At 41.6% G+C, this 18,503-nt stretch overlaps 1 protein-coding gene across 2 annotated transcripts in view; it reads right to left on the bottom strand.

Moving 5' to 3' along the window:
- sept9b (septin 9b) overlaps positions 1–6,379 on the bottom strand; it is a 55,574-nt gene extending 49,195 nt beyond the window's left edge. For both annotated transcript variants that reach the window (XR_005638953.1, XM_039797453.1), the window contains exon 1: positions 6,158–6,379. Coding sequence is in view for 1 of the 2 variants with exons in the window: in XM_039797453.1 (XP_039653387.1) it covers positions 6,158–6,224 (67 nt within the window). In the remaining variant the exon portion in view is untranslated. The remainder of the gene's footprint in view (positions 1–6,157) is intronic.
- Positions 6,380–18,503: the final 12,124 nt, after the last annotated feature.

Below are 18,503 nucleotides of genomic sequence, written 5' to 3'. Positions count from 1 at the left end.
GTCTCCCTGTTTATGAGCAACATGACACAGAGATAGAGGCACATCCTTCCCCTTGGTTAGTTGTGACGTGAGAAAATAGCTGCACTGTCCAAGAGGAAGATACTGAGGGATGGGATCACCCCCTGGGAAAAGTGCACTGGCTCAAAGTCAACTTGAATTTGACTCCCATAGTGGAGTTGCAGTGCCAAGCCAACAGCCAGGAGCTGGTATCATAATGACATGTTAGTAAGACCAGTCCGCTCACGCACACCCTTAAGAACATCTCCTGTTTGCTGCAATCCAAAACGCAGTGCTGATTATTTGATCTGCTTGTGGCTTGTGGTGTGTCTGCGTGTGTATGTGTCTTTATGTAAGTACATGTAGTTTTGTTCAAAGTGCTTGTAAAAAAAACGAGCAAGTGTGCGTTACGGGAATGTATACGTGTTTATTTTTAAGCAACTGCACCCACAGGGAGGGGACTGTGCCCCAGCCCCACTGCAGTCTTTGTAAAGCCGAAACTCTGTCAGGGGATGCGGGGCTCAACACAATCACATCAAAGCTGTCTCCCCACACACATCAGCCAGCACCGCTAATCTAATTTACTGCTATAAGCTGCTTCATTCCAACATGGTAGACATTTGATACAATTTACCCCCTGACAAAAATTCAGGCCAGAGCTAAAGTATTATTCTTTTTTCTGTGAAAGTCGAACACACCAAGGATGTTCTTGTTCGCCACGGGAATAAATGGATCTGCACTCACGTCTTCGAGTTGATGGTGATTTGTGTTACAAATCTCCTTAGCCCCTCACCACTCCCTGTACACCCTTTATTTAGACCTTAAAGCTTGCTTTACCTTTCACCTTTGGCATTCTTGCACCAATAGAGGGCTGTCGCTAATGCTGTAAAGCTCCAGATAGTTATACAGTATCTACATTGTATGTGGAAAGCATGACATGTCCTTTAATAAGCACAAAAAAGGTCTTATAAACATATACCCACTTTTCTCACACTCCCATCGCTTATTTTCTGTGCTCAAGTTTTGATGAGAACCAAGTTCATTATACAGTAAGGCACCATAAAGTAGCTTTAAAATCTATCCTTTGATAGATACATATAAAAAAAATGATACACAATAAACTTGCAATTTGTAAGTTGGTGTCCAAACCCATGTTGCCACTGGACTGTGTCCTTCTTACCGCTGTTTTCCTCTGTCTTGTGTTTTATGATTGCTGAGAGGGAGTCCAAGGCTGTGGCTATACTTTCAACTCTGGCCAGAGAATAAGTTGGTCTGCCAAAATTGGTCTGCAAATTTCACATGGAGCTGAAAGGTTGTGATGCACCCTTTAAGACTGTATTGTGTAACGAATGAGGCACCCATTCTAACCCCCTCTGAGATCCGAAACACTTTAGGAAACTGTGCACACTCTAACATCTCTTGACACTTGCTGTAGACTTTGGTTACATTTTAGAAGAGCTGTGAGAACTAAAGCTGAACATGGGAGGGGCTATCAGGATCCATATTCACAAGTTCTGCCCAAATAAGAGAGCTGGGCCGAGACTTTTGCCAGTGACCTGTTAAATGATCTTAGAATAGTATTTCTGTTCTTTGCTGCTTTGTGATTATATGCCCACAGGCACGGGACCACAGCAGAGTACTTGAGTGCTTTCCTCTCATGCCGTTTGTTTGCATTTAGTGACCGTGCAGTCAAGTGTACATGATTTAAGAGCAGAGATGAATTTGAATCCTTCTGAGCTTTAATGTTGTCTGGGAATATAGAGAATGGAAAAAGGCATTTAGGGCATCTCTCACTTAGATGATCACTAAACTTCTATGTTTTTAAGGATCACGCTTCTTCCCACAGACTCCAGGGTCTTTCTTGTTCAGCTGAGACAAAGGGGGAAATCTGTCTTTTACTTCCATCCAGGATATTCTGTACATGAATATCGCATGTATAGGCTCATGGAGCATTAAGAAGGAAGGAGTGTGGGACTGACAGATGGATGAAGGAGTATCATTCCCAGTGAAACAGCATTCCCAGACTATGAGCTGGAAACGAGAGGTTGAGTCCACCTCGGAGGAACATCATTAACAGCAGCCAGGAGTCTCGTCTCCCACGTCCCACCACTACCTATCACGGCCCAGTGTCCGATATCTCACGGTGTCTCATGTGGGAAGATAATGGAGCACACACAATATAGTAAAGGATTTTTGGCAGAACAAAAACAAAGATGGAGGCAGCTGTATCCTCACTTTGGTTCATGGTCATTTGTCCTAATACAGCCCAGGTGTTAGGCTAGGCTGCCTCTTTATCATCAGTGTCATCACTTTTCTCTCAAGGACATCCCGACCAACGAACACAAACATTCAGTATCATCTCAGCCCAGATGCAATAATAGGAGATAGTCGAGAGAGGGAGAAAAACAAACAGAGAGAGAGGAGGGAGAGGAAAGTGGAGATAGAGAGGCAAAGTGGTTGCAGGGTGAGAAATGGAGAAGTTTCAATTGGAAGGTCAATTGTGTTCGGGACTGACAGCAGTCAACAAAGACGAGGTATTCTAACGTCCCATACCTCCCGTTTTTGAGAGGGAAAAGAATCAGAAGTTACCGAACAGACAGAAAGAAAAATTAAGATAGTGCAAAGTTATACAACACCATGATATAATGATTTATAGAATGATATCAATGTTATTCGGTCAACTTTGGTCAACTGTTGTTGTTTTTAAATGTGCTTTATGAATTTTGATTATTTTGCATCTGTAAAATCTAAAATGAAGGCCAGTAAACAATGTAAACTCAACATAATCTACATTTCCAGATGTATTCAATTACTTTAACAGCATACTCACATACTTTTTATTTATTTTTATGATTGATGTTATGCTGCTGATTATGAATCTCTAAACTTCCTAGAGATGTATCACAATAAAAGCCTCCCAGGAAAGTGACGTGTCCCTGAACTGTTGTTAGGCTTTTAATGTGAAACAGATGTACAATGTGTTGACTTTGCATTAACAGCAAGTAGCAGCAGGTCAGAAAAGTTGGAAATAAAGGCCTTTATCAAATAAAAGCCTGGTTCTATCTCTTGATGATGTAAATAAAGATTCATAGACCATAATGTGTGTAAACTGTATTGTACACAGCATTGAACTCCTAATTGGTTTTGTAATTCTAGCCTCAGACAATAAGTCAAGTGATCAAGGCAGTTACTCTGTCAAACACTGGTTATATAAAAGCAGTTTATGCACAGTGGAGTTTATCGGATGTCAGTAGCCGCAGAATACAAGTCGATGTGGTCAAACCAGGAAAAACATCCAATTTGACAAGACAAGGCCAAACAACGAATGATACAATTTCCCACTATGGTATTTTTGCTTGGTCAGACGAAAACCTTAATGCTACACTGTCAAACACACACTTCCTCTTGCTGCCCATGGTATTGGGTTTACTAATGCTGACCAGCAGCAGTGTGTCAGATTTACTGTGTGGTTCCCTGCTGGTCTGCCCGACACCCTGTGACCAGCACAAAGGAATTCCGAGAGTGTTAGAAGTGTTAAGACATGTGATAGAAGAGGTAAGTTGGTGCAGGTCTTGGGTCAAAATCTTCCATTTTCTCAGAGGCAGTTTCACCCCTGGTTGGCGATTTGTGCATGCACGCACACACACACACAATCACAAAGTCATTTAGGCAGCTGGCCTGGTGCTAAGCTTCAGCCTCTCTAGGCCTCAACCTTTGACATGTAAAGCCTTGTTCTAATCGAGCACTGGTTAACACTTCATAAAAAGACTGATTTACATTAGTGACCAGTGAGGTTATAAATGCTCAATGGTGTTTTAAGCCCCCAACGGCTCCTTCAAGGCAGCGCTGCGACCGTTGACTTCAAGGCACCTAACCCTAACCATTGCCTAATCGACTTCAAGGCAGCGCTGTGACCATTGACTTCAAGGCACTTAACCCTACCTTAATCTTAACCATAACCATAATCATTGCCTAATCCTAGTGTTTTAAGGCCCCAACATGGCAGGCAGCACTGCCTGGAAGGAGATGTTGGGGGCTTAAAACACTGTTAAACGGTATAAAGACAGTTTCAATAGAGTTTCAAAAGTGTTCTGATGAAAAGCGAGTGTGGGAGAGAGAAACTGGTTGTCAACAGGGACGGATGCAGAAAGGAGCTAAACAAATAATTAATTGGGGTGACCTCAAAGCAGAAATATAAAAATTCAGACCGGGCACTTTTTTTGTATGAATCACACATCCCGACACAAAAAACATGTTTCAGCAAAAACATTATTTTTTAAGAAGGCAGGACACTAAATCTGCCAGTAAATTACTGGTTAGAAAACATGATGGTTCAGAGCTGTCCTCAGACTCTGGGTGCAGATAGTTTGTGTGTGTGTGTGTGTGTGTGTGTGTGTGTGTGTGTGTGTGTGAGCAGAGACAGATTGACTTACAAAAGATTCAGACAAATGGCCTGTATAAATTTAACTTTTACATAACTGGCCTGACACAGTCATTTACTAGCAATGCCTACATGCTTTTTCTGCCACCCCTGGTTTAATATGCTTCTTAGAACAAACAGGACCACAGAGACCTGTTAATAAAGTGTTGTATTTACGCACGTAATTCACTTGAACCAACTTAATAACACACTGGCCTCCCTACTAGGTTTAGAAATTGTACCACACACATCCACTCTCTCAATTTCAATGTTCATTTCCGCTTTGTGTCCACGTGCAACGCCGGAGCAACAACATGGCACCTTTAAACAGATAATCAGTACAAAATACCTTGGAATGGACTCAAAGCTCAGTTTAGGTTGGCAAACATACCAGGAGCGACTGTTATATGAGTGTACGACTCTACAAAAGTCTCTCTCAATATACAAATATGGGCTGATTCTGGGCTTATTCTCTGGTGACTCATATGTTTATATTCAGCAGAGACATTTTCTACCTTTTAGAAAATCATAATATTGTTTCAGTGTGTAGTTGTTATGGTGGTTTCTATCATCCATTTTCCATAATAGTCCCACACATGAGTCCATCCAAGAGGCATTATTACATCTTTAGTATGCTCACCAATTTACATTGCCTTTTCCTCTCTGTGCCTATTCCCTCCTCATTGTGAGATACAGCGCAAGGCAATGTACTGGAAAACATAATGATCTGGGATAAAATGGGGATTTACTCAGTCAAGTAGTTGCCATGCACCTCCCTCTATAGCTGTTTCTGTCCTGGATGGAAACACTACAATGGTTCATAATGACCAGTATAATCTACTGGTGGGATAGATTATGGTGGTCACTATTAGGTACTGGATACAGCAGGTGCTTTTTGTGTGTAGCTAGAAGATACTGATGTACATACAGGGAGGGACCTGGTATTGACTTAATTTATCATTTGGCTTTATTGCCTTTCTATGTCACTGTGAATAAAATAGTTAATTAAAATTAAATGAATCTATGTACATTGGGTTATTGGACACATGTTGTGCTATGAACTGATCAAACACTGCTAGAAATATGACTTAAAGAGTTTAGAGTACATCAAGTAATTGGGATACTGAGCTTCTGCTCTCAGCATCAGTCCATGACATCACAGGGAGCATCAGGCCAAAGACCAGCTGGAGGGTCTGACCGGAGAAAGAACAGGAAAGAAGTGGGGAAGGAAGACAGACAGAAGGGTAGAGGAAGAGAGGACAAAGGGAATTAATGCCAGCTCCACACTGACAAACAAAGAAGAGACACAGTTGTGAATGTTGTGTGAGGAGGTTAGACAGATGTTAGCTCTTAGTGATGACGTTTCACTGTCTCCCTCTTAGTGCTTTCGGCTGAAGGCTTTCCAGTGTTGGAATAGTGTGGTGTCAGTGCTGTGTCAGTGCGTATGTTTCTATTATTGATGTAACTTGGGTATGATCAATAACAGACTATAGGCTACAGGGACTTGGCTAGCATGCTCACGACCCATTTATTTTCACACAATAAGAAGTAGATGCACGCACGCATGCACGCACGCACGCACACACAGTACTATACAGGAATACACACACATAAAGTAGAAAGATATTGATTAATGCCAATAGGCTACTATTTACAGACATCTGAAAGATAATGCTGCTTACCATAAACTGTCAACATCAACATTAAAAGTGAAAGAAAAGCAGAAAACAAATTACAAACCTTCAAAATCTGAAATAATTCCCTCCAAGTGTGGATTGACCCCAGAATCAGACATTTTTTCAGGCATGAAATTGGACAAAAAAAACTTTTTGAACTTTGAAATGGCTACCTGTTAATTCTGAACAAATTCCAAAATAGAGTAAATGAAAAAACAAGTCCAAGCTTACTTACTCCCTTAAAGGAGCAACTTATTTTCTCTGACTTCCCACTAACTTCTCTATATCGCTGCATTCAGAGTGTGCAAAAAGGCAAGCCTCCTTCCTTCTTCTCCCCTCCCTGCAGCCAGAAACACACTCCTCCTTCTCCCTCATGTCCTGTGTATGTGTAAGTGTGTGTGTTATTCCCCTGCCCCCCACAAACACTCATACATGTACGCGCAAGCATTCACGCAGACAACAAAACTTGTCATTCCCGAGCCCCTTTTTGACCAAAGTGGCTCTCAGGTCTGCTTTCCTCATTCAGCCTCTGAGCAGCTCTGACAGTGAAAGTGGACAACATGTCACACAGTCACTTTAACCAAGTTAACCTGCAATCAGACAAGATCTTCTGTAACAACTGTGGCTTGCACAAGGGAGGCCAGTTTCCCTCTGTCATAGCTCCAGAGGTACAGTTTAAGTGAAACTTTGAGGCTTCAGTTTTGAGTAAACAACCTCTACAAACTGGCTGACATGTTAATTAAAGTGCAGTTTGCTGCAGAGCCGCTTTCCTGAGACAGAAAACCCTGAGAGACTTCTTGTAAAAAGTTGACATTAGGGATATACGACAGCGCCTCTGGGCAATCAGAGGGTGATTCGTGCACCAACCCGCCCTTTATGACATCGTATTATCAGGAAGAACATGGGAATTTGAGCTTGGTGGAAACAGTTGACAAGGTAATCTAGCACTGCTGCACTTCTTTTGGGAGGGACACCGACGACAGGCCTGCTTTTGATGTGGTGGTGGGTATGGTTACCCTTCTTGTCCTTGAAGCTGCTGTGGCCAATTTAGAGAAACGCTGTTGAAAAGATGTTAATAAAATAATCCAAAAGAGATGAAATATCTATGTTGGCCTTTCATTTACTTAACCACATCCACTGTCTCCCTGTGGGACGTGCTACAGTATTTCTTATCCATGAATCTCCCACAGAAACAAAGAGTGATTATATCTCTGTAATCACTGATTGGTCATGAGTGAGCAGCTTTTTACAGCTTCCTGTTTGGAGCCAGATGTGACAGCAAATTAGATTTGTGATGAATTTTCCCTGATTCTAGGTCAATTTTACCATTCCCACACCAATGGTTAAGGTCATAGCAATAGACGTTGAAGCTGGTCCACAATCACTGCTCAAAGGAACCCTAAAACTAAAGCAAAGGCCACAGGAAGCTGGCATTTCTACTTCCAGATAGCTCAGAGATACTGTCACACATCAGAAATCAGATATCACAAGTGTTTCAACCTTGGTGAACGCAAAAGGTACAGCACCAGTGCCTGGCACTTTTATAGCAAATGAGTATTTAGGAAAATCCCATTTGAATGAAAAGCCCCATTCTAAGGGGCACTAATAGGATGCCAAGCCCACCCAGTGGGCCCCTAACCCTAACACCTGAGAGGTCGATGTTAACACAGAATAACACTGTGTGTTTATGGTGCAGTCTGGTTATTTCATACAACTGCTGCAAAGGTGTCTTAGGATACAGAACAGAGAATGGCACACACACAGTATGTGCATTTACTCTATCCTAAATCCATCAATCAATAAATTTAATTGGGTAGACTATCTGTCCTTTGAGACACTAGTTGTCATATATTGTAAGAGTGCACATAATATACAGTACATAATACAGCCTGACAGCTGTGTGTGGGCATTTATAGTTAATGTGTTTGTTTGTGTGCATGCATGTTAATGGATATAGTGCACCTCAACACGCATGTGGAAATGCATCTGAATGTGCATGTGAATTAGTAAACTTTCACATACTGTACACATATATAGGAGACCTATATTTACTGAATACTGTATGTACAGTATGTACTATTTTATACGTGACAAAGTGTGTGGCTCTCAGTGCCCATGCAGGCCCAAGTGGTCTGCACTGTAAACTATATGCCACAAGCCTCTGTAGTACTCAATTAAACCAAAACACATGGTGTGTGAAACACACACCTCCCCCAGCTAGTGTGTATTTATCTAAACATGGATACACACTCTGGGCTGGCTGCGAGGCAAAGCTGAGCGACAGAATGAGGGAACTCTCCAAAACAACATCTGGAGAAGCAAGTGTTTGTGTGTGCGTTTGCACTCGGAGTAACATTATGTGAATATGTGCCTATGCGGGCATGTCCACATATGGTTACTTGACTGTGGACGCGTGTGTTTGTGTGTCTCGGTGCCCCTGAAATAGCACTGTAAACACAAAGGCCTTTGCACATAGTAGGATACATCTACAACCAAAACCATTCAGTCCTATTTCTCTGTGTTGCTGAGGGAGTTCTGCTTGTTTTGTTTCTTGTTAATAGCAACACCTATGGGTGTGAAATTGTGTACTTACAAATACACACAGTGTTTCCTAAGTAATTTCATGTTTTCATCAGCGAAGTCGTCAGATTTTGTGATTCATGCTGAATTCATGCATTTGTGGGATTTGTTATTTTGTTATTCTGCTTCAACTTTGTTTAAGTTTTCACTGCAATTGCTATTTTATTAGTTGCACATATCCCTAACATGCAGAAAACTATCACACATGTATACAGACACTACCATTTACCTCAGATTCTAGGCTTTGTTGCTGGGTCAGTTAAAGACAAACAGGGATTCAGCATAACCACAAACATTTATTGGCAGGAAGTTGCACAAAACCAACCTCTCTATTTAAGTGTTACTTCTGTTTTCCCAAATGAGCTCATTTGTGTGGTTTCAGCGTTTAGCTAAATGACACCTTTTAAAGATGATCAGTTTGACCTACATGTCCAAGAAGGAAGCAAAATTACACTTCTGAATGTTAGTGGAATAAACTCACTTATTGTAGCAGAGCTTAAATAACATGCTGTCACTGCAGGAATATTGTGCAATTAAAAAGGGAAGTGAAACTGCTGCACAAATCCAAAGAAAGAATAAAGGCAAAATAAAAGCATTAGATAGTTTCAAGACAGAACAGTGAGATTGAGCTACGCAGAGGGGTACTACATTGAGAGTAGCACATAAGGCTTTGCTTTAACTCAATTCAAACTATGCCACTACTCACATACACATTTTTATTAATGTGACAGTTCTTTGGAAAAACTATTATCCTTGACTTCTTCGTAGTAAGCTTTTTAAATTGGCTTAATAGCTGTGTGGACAATTTATGCTGGCAGCAATACCGCTGCAGTGGTTTTAAGACTTGGATGCTACTCACTGTGCAGGGACTTGTCATATTGAGCCCAAATATCATTTGTTACAGGGATCTATGGAGTCTGTGATATCTTGTTGCCAGCACACACCAAAGTATCACATGAAAGTCAATCTGTAAACAACTTGCAAACCTATGATGCCACTGTGAAGTTTAGAACGTGCACATTGGTTTCCTGTCGGTTTGAATGTGATAAAAGTATAGATGAAGCCCTTCATACATCTCTACGTTTATGTATAAAATTGTTTAATATGCATGTAATCAATGTAAAAATTCTTCGTCTCAGGTGCTGCAATTTGTGAGCAAAACATATTTGTTCCATGCATTCCTTTCATGAAATGTCCAGGGGGAAGAGTCACTTATTAAACTAAAGTTCCAAATATATTTAAAATATGTGAAATTTAGAATAAAAAAAAAGATATATATATATATTATTATTATTATTATTATTATTATTATTATTATATTGTATTGTGATTCTTAAAAATACATGTTTGTTAAATGCTGGCCAGTTATCTTTATTACTTTGGCCAAAACGTGCCAAACGTGCATCTTTTGCATGCCATGCTGTAAATTAGTTCCAAAAATGCCTTTATCAAAGGTGTATCAGGTAAATAATCTATTATAATAGACAAAAATGTGTCTTCTGGCATGAAAAGTAGCACTGCATGTTTTGTGCATGAAAATATTTTGACACTAGCTGATTTCCTCTTTGCAACTTGCTGACCACAAATTAGATTAGATTAGATTAGATTAGATTCAACTTTATTGTCATTGTGCAGAGTACAAGTACAAAGACAACGAAATGCAGTTTGTGTCTAACCAGAAGTGCAAAAAGCAGAAAAGTGCAATGTTATATACAAAGTATAGACAGGTGGTGCATAGGCAGGACAAGAAATATATTGCAGTGTTATAAGAGAGAATAAATATGGCTATGTAATATGAACAATGTGTGAACAACATGTACAGATATGTGCAATGTAGTAGCAGTGACATTATACTAGTAATAAGAATAATATAGATATATGCAGTGTATTAGCAGGATATATAATAAGAAAAACAGAATAAATATGGATATTCTGAATGAACCATATAGACAGATATGTACAGTATGTACAGCTATGTGCAGTGTGGTAACATTATAAGAGTAGTAAGAATAAGTGTATGTGCAGGATGAATAGTATGACGAGCAGTAGAATATGGCTATGTATAGGTGTAATTACAGTATGTACACTTGTAAATAAATAAATAAAACAGATTGGGTGGGATGGGGGGTGGTTAGTAGGTTAATTGTCACCAGGATGCAGAGCATGAGTTCAGTAGGGTGACAGCCGCAGGAAAGAAGCTTCCTCTGAACCTGCTGGTACGGGTGCGGATACATATATATACATAGATATAAATACATCCGCTTGTAAACAATCACCTGAATGAGCTTTCACTGAGGATCTATTTCTGTTATATCACCCATGGCTTGACCTGTGTCACCATCATGTTGAATCATTTCACCTGTCAGAAATCCTCCCTTCAGCAGACTGAAGGTGGGGCTTCCTGAACTCCCCGTGCTGGCTGTTTTCATGGTCTCCCTCACTTATCATTACTAAATAATAATCTGAAAAACAATATGAGGTGAGACACTGGGAGGGTAGTGGGAGGAGGACTGCGGGGCGTTCACTCATAGAGGATATCCTGTACACTTCTTTTATGGAACATGGTGAGCTGGGAGATTTCCTTAAGTTCCTTTAACTCAGGGTTCATATGTGTTTGTGGAAATAGGTGGAGATCAGAGCATGTGTGTTTAGGGTGAGGACATACAGGGCCTTGGGTGGACACATCAGCACTTCTAAAAATGTAGATTCACATGCGAAAAGAGGGAACGACTCAAGCTCACATACCATTAAAGTGCCATTAAATTAAAGGCCAATTCTAAAGTAACATTGAACATGTGTTGCCTTTTCATGAATACAGCTTGTTCACTTACTGGACATGTGTACTGAACATGTAGACCAAGAGAAACCTAAATAAGTCAAATGTTTTATAGAAAGAGTGATGAATCACAAGTATGGGTATGTGTCGTGGCCTTGACACCTTCATGTTAACAAATGCAAACCGGTTTTAATCTACTTATTTCCCTTAAGGAGTGTATCAATATGCTGTTTCAAAAAACTATCAAAGGAGTTGTCCCACTTGTAATCCTCAACTGAATCCTCCGCTACTGAATCTCTGCTTTTATTGTTGTCAGTTTGATGCTAAACAGTCCACACAATTTGTGTCTTTCTTCCTTATGCATTGGCAGAACATAAAGCAAAATGACACAACCATGCCGCTCTTTTCCAAACTGAATCCTTTGTTTTTCTTTCCCTTTGTTGTATTTTCACGGCAGTGCGTCACCAATTAGCAATTGTCAATATGGTGACCATACGGGACGGTCGTGGCAGATGACATGTCATATTGAACATATTATTTTAATCCTGAGCAGGCTCGGAAATGGGAAAGTAGGAGGCACTCCGGGTCGAGATGGAGGTGTTGCAGATGCGCCCACAATCATGAGGTTGAAAATGTCATCTAGGCTATGCACCACAGCCTGAGCTCCTAAAGTTATCAAAACGAAGTCTGAAGAGATCAGGGGTGGGGTAGTAGGGGCGGTGACTGCAGTCATGGCAACAGGTCCAAATAGAACAGCAGCACAGGTTGAAATCCAGGAAGTAGCTCAGCCCATGAAGGACTTCCTTAACTGAGAGGAGTGAGGGGGGAAGTGATGCCTAACATAATGCTCCGCCACCTCACCTCTCTACCACGTGGTCCTCACCCCCCACTGGAGGGGTTCAGTCCTTACTAAATTCCTCCACCTCCCATAAAAAGAAATCCCCCTGTCTGCAAAATATGAATCATCCACATGGAACATTTCACAGAACTTCACAGGGGTATGTGGCTGCACTGAAGAGGACAAAATGGCACTGCAACATTGCCACCAAGTGGTGATAAAAATGGGTGTGCGGTGTGTCTGTATGCATCATACATCTCGCTGAACTCAGCCACCCCATTAACGGTCGCATTAAAGGCTAATTTGCAGAGTGTCGCTCAGCTTGATGTCCAGCCTTAATCACTGTAAGATGCCAGATTAGTCTTATCCTTTGAGTGCAGACTGAACACATATGGGCCCGAACAGAAGTTCTACTGAATCCCCCATTAGCACTAAACAAGTAAAATCAATAAAGAGTTACTGATTAAAGGAAGCAAGAAGGATCTCTGTTGAGAAAAAGCCATGCCAGAAGCTACTGAGTTATAATGCCACAGGTGCAGCACAGTATACAGACCCTGAAGCATGCTAAACATTCCTCAAAAGCTGTCTGCTGTCTGTCAAAATCAAAACCATATTATCTGACATATGAGCTCTGCTTCCACTCTCCGTAACTTAAAATAAACTCCGTCAGAATTTAATCCGACAACTGGACCCCTCAGCTTAAAATCCAATCATGTGATGATGGCATGAAGATTTAACTCTGTCCGTCTATTGTCGGATCGTAGTTGTGTGTGTGTGTGGGCTGTAAGTCAGTATCCGAACCCGAGTCTGCCAATTACAGTACAGCAGCCACTTTGAACTGGAATATTACGTTTCCCGATTCTGGGAAGTCTTCTTTGACAGTCCATCACATGAGGTTTACTCACTGTTGCTCTGCATATGGTAGCTATTCAGTGCACTTTACAGTCATTGTAGCTGTGGCTTTGAGCTTAGTCACGGCTGAGAATGAGAGAAGAAATGTCTAAAAAGGTCAGTTTGTAGATCAGACAACATATATGAAAAATAAATCAGAGGGGTAAAGTTGACATGTAGACACCCAGAGGTCTCATAACGGCTGCTCCCATCCCAACGGCCAAGTAAAGCAAACACAACCAGAGTGGCTTCTAGCTGACTGCTGCCACTGCTAAGAAGCTGCTTCCTCCGCAGTCTAACAAAGAAAAGAGTAAAAGAAAGTCCCTCCCAAAGAAAGCCTTCTCACTGTTAAAATATCAAATAAGTTTGAAAAAAGCCACAACTTACCGGCTATTCTGTCTCGCTCCATAACTCAACGGCTACCTCAAATAGCCACATGTAACCTCTCCTTTTCTCTCCTCTCCTTCCTTTCCTTCCCCTTTTTCTTCATGAAGACTTCCCCTTTCTTCTGACTTAGTCACCCTGTCCCCCTCTTTCAACCCTCCCTCTCTCCTCCCTCCTTTTCCTCCCTCTGCCTCCCTTGCTCTTACTTCCTCCAAGTTTTTAATGTCTTCAGTCTGTCAGGATAACAAGTGAACGGAGCAGACGTCCGCAGCCATGTGCTAGTCATATGGAGTCGCTTTCTTTGCTTTCTCTCTCATAGCTCTCTACTTTCCTACACACACATGATGCAGGCTGTTATCCCAGATACACACAAGCTGACACCTTTTTTTACTTCTTTTCTCCCTTCACTTTCTCCAATGTTTTCTATTCTTCCCTTGATACTGAGGCTAGCCTTGCTCACGCACACCGACACCCCCCCGACACTGAAGCAGTATTTTGTCTTTGAAATAGATCCTTAGCCCTTTGACCAAAGGTCCTAATCTGAAAATAAACCCAGTCCACTTATTACAGAGAAAAACTCAAGCAGTCCACCAAGACATCCTGCACTAATACCAAGAACACGCACTTCTATGTCATCATCATCACTCTAATCAGCATGTAGAAACCCACAATAAGTCATCGTTCAAACAACTGATGACTGGCTCTGAGTGGACTGAAGAGTATCCTCAACTCTAAAGAAACTTTAGTCCAGGGCCCTCATGTATGAAGTGCTTCTTATTAAGGCTTGCTTTAGAACCAGCTAATAATAAGTGTTATAAGCTGTCAGTCAACAAGCTTGTTGACCTCACATCAGCTGATGCCTCAGCCTCAGCTCTGTAGGAAATGACTGGACATCCAATGTCTTGTTCATCATGTTGCTCACAGTCTCAGAGCTTAACGCATCATTAATTAAGAGAATTTATTTGTGGGGTAGAGGTCTTCATGGATCTACCTAAACCCTAGAACCTGAGACCTGAGTAATAAGAGAAAACCTGGATGGATTTAACCAACTTTATTTGGCAAGGAGGGTGGATTATATCAACATGGCCAGGCACAGGGGGGAAGGCTACTAACATTACATTAGGTAGGACACAAAATATTGTTCTGAAAACTTGTAAAAGAATGTGAAACTTGTATATAACAATCAGCTGTCATATCAGTGCTGATCGGGTCTTTGTCCCCAGGTCCAGTCGGGTTTAAGTCCGACATTTCTTGGTTCTGTAGGAATCCGGGTTCAGGCTTTTAAATAATACTCAGGTCCAGTTTTACATTTCTTTCCGGGTCTTTTTGGGTTCAGGCCTGAATTTTTGGACCCGTGAAGAGATCTAATCTGTGACAAAAGTCACCCATGTTACCGGAGCAGTGCGTGCACACACACACACACACACACACACACACACACACACACACACACACACACACACACACACACACACACACACACACACACACACACACACAGACACAGACACACGTCATGCTTAGAGTCTTACCCTCAACTTTGCCGCTCTACAAGGTCAGAGGCCACGTGAGCCATCACCTTGGTGAGAAACTCCCAAGAAAACACAATACACACACAATCTCACACACACCCATCTTTATTTTTGTATCAGGGAGAGAAGGCACAGCTCAACAGCTCACTTCCTCTTTCTTGCAAGGAACATCCCTCCTCAACCCATGTCTTCCAGATTTACACGTAGCAACATTATTAGCTTTAGCAGCAATCAGCACATGCACCAAAGAAACACACAAAGGCAATTGGAGCCAATAGAAACATCTTTCTTTGGTGAGGCCAGTGCTTGGATGAAGCAACAATATGATCTGGTGTTTCTCCAGGCATGCAGTGATAACAAACGCCTCTCTCTATCTAACCTGCTCTGATACGGGGAACATTTACTTCTGAGCGGCCAAATGTTTGTTTCTGTTTGTGTGGATCAGATTTCTGAGCTTGTAAGAGGAAGAATCTTCACATAATTTTAAATTTTACAATATATATTTATAATATTAACACAAATGGTAGATAGCGGAGCATCCTGAGTGATACAGGCCCCACACACACACACACACACACACACACACACACACACACACACACACACACACACACACACACACACACACACACACACACACACACACACACACACACAAGAGTTTTGGTCTGAATGGCTATTTTAGTGTGCAAGTCAATATGTAATTGTATTGATAATTTGCCATATAAACATGTAATAGTGCTAAATTAAGTTTATTGCCATTATGATGCCTATTTATATTTGTATATAGAACTCCAAAATTTGAGTTAGGGCAGTCAAAATCAGATGTTTTATTTTGAGGGGCTATGAGAGATAACAAAACTATTCAGGAGTGTATTCCAGTCCTCTCTGTGCATGTTATGGTGTGATGTCTGTATCGTATTTTTGAAAAATGAAATCAGATGCCTCCTTTTATATTTGAGCAAGAATGCTAAAGTACAACCATGTGCACATTACAGCGACCAAAATCTAAATTCTGATCAATGTGATAAATAAGAAAACCAGATAATTTCTAAATGAGCCTTTTAATGCAGAATCCATATGGAAAACTGAATGCTGTTGCTGTGACAAGAATGTGATTTTAAAAATAGAGACATGTCGCTTTGGTCCAGTGGCTTTTTCTGTTGTCTCGTGATCATTTTCCAGACTTAAAATGCTGCAGTTAATCACAGGGTCAGGGTAAAAAAAAACATATGAAACACACAACACGTGCTTATGCATTTGTTGACTAATTTTTCTCATATGCACAACACATAAACACATGTTCCGACATACACCCCAGGTCTGCCCAGCAGTGTGCTGTTCAGAACAAAGAGCAGTGACCCGGGCTGAAATGAAATCCCACACACACACACACACACACACACACACACACACACACACACACACACACACACACACACACACACACACACACACACACACACACACACACACACACACACACACACACTTCAAAACCATCCAAATTTATGTTTAGTGTTCATATAAACACTAAACATAAATTGGTGTTGATTACTTGGAAAGGGGATGAAAATACTCAAAATTAATATAAAAAGCAAGATTATGGGGATGGTTTATTTTTCCTGTTTTGCAACCACATATTAGTCCAATAAGTAAATCAGACTTGTTTGTGTTTCCTGGTGCAAGTAGACACTGTTCACGGTTTACAGTAAATTAAGTTATTTGAGCTTGTAAAGGACATTTTTCGGACACACTGATGCAAAAGAGAACAGACTGAGAGGGCCTCCCTCACTCATACCTTTCACCACCTGCCCTCTCCATCATCTCAACCTGCTGGCGAGGTACAGCCGGAACCTCCCACACACACACACACACACACACACACACACACACACACACACACACACACACACACACACACACACACACACACACACACACACACACACACACACACAAACACACACACACACACACACACACACAATTGCCTATGTACACTCGAACATCCACTTAAAACCAGACACACACAGGGTTATCTGAGCAGATTCCTCTCGCATGACAGTACACCCTGTAAACACAGAGTCAGCCTCTCTTTTTCTTTGACTTACACATATACCAAATGTGTAACCTATATTTGCATCCGACGACGCAGATGGTCATGAGGCACAGACGAACACGTGTGCTTGTTCACTCATGCGAGACATACTCAAACACACGCACATGCCCGCACATGCGTGCACACACACATGCACACACACACATGCACACACAACCCCAAAAAAACTGTGTATCACACATTTACTATGGGTGGATGGTGAGCCTTGGGGTGCACATTAATGTAAGCCGTCACTTCAGAGCATGACCTATGGCCAAACGCGTGACTCAAACATGCTAAATTTAGTTATATAATAGTCAAGTAAAAAACTCACCAGCATGCCAGCCAACACTAAAGGGATGCCTGCAGGGCAGTGATGCACAATGAAGGAGAAAGAACCATGGGAAGACGATAAAAGATGAAAGGAGAAGAGGAGGAGCGAGCCTGGGAAGCAGTGAAAGAGGTAAATGGAAGAAAAGAATAAAGGAGATAAGGTGAGGAAGGACATGAGGAAGAGGAGCTGAAGCCGCTGGTGTCTTCAGAGTGGGAAAAAACGTGAGAGGGATATACATGTACACACAAACTATACTCTGAAGGATGCCATGGCCTTTGGTCTATTCATTTGTAGTTCAGTGTCAAATTAAATCTATTATACCAACACTAGATGGATGTGTTGCACATTATCGTCATGTCATATTAATAATGTGCTTTAATAGGCCTATGTCTACTTACTGTCTCTACAGTAATAGGCCTAGCAGGCATGCTTAACCACACACACACACACACACACACACACACACACACACACACACACACACACACACACACACACACACACACACACACACACACACACACACACACACACACACACACACACACACACACACAGTAACTCTCCTATTTCCTTAAGTCCCCAAAAAAACTCCTGTCTCCAAACATAACAGCAGAGGTTCAAGGAGATGGTGGAGAACGAAAAAGAGAAAACAGTGTGATGTGGTGCTGCTAGCTAGCCACAGTCTGATGACCTCACCAGAGCACTACGCAGCACTCATCTCCCCCTGCCTTGTCTCCATCATGCCCACATACATGCACAGAGAGAGAGAGAGAGAGAGAGAGAGAGAGAGAGAGAGAGAGAGAGAGAAAGAGATGTGCTGTCCTCCTCATTTGTGTCCCATGCTGCTGCTTGCTGCTGCTCCAGCTTACACATCCAACCTGGGGCATGTACAGGGACGACACAACTCTTCACATCACTCATCTACACAAGCCAAATTTAAAAGCAGACCCCATGCTCTCATGCAAACCATG

The sequence above is a fragment of the Perca fluviatilis genome, chromosome 1, assembly GCF_010015445.1.
Source record: "Perca fluviatilis chromosome 1, GENO_Pfluv_1.0, whole genome shotgun sequence".
NCBI lineage: Eukaryota > Metazoa > Chordata > Actinopteri > Perciformes > Percidae > Perca > Perca fluviatilis.
This window is presented reverse-complemented; position numbering and strand designations above follow the sequence as displayed.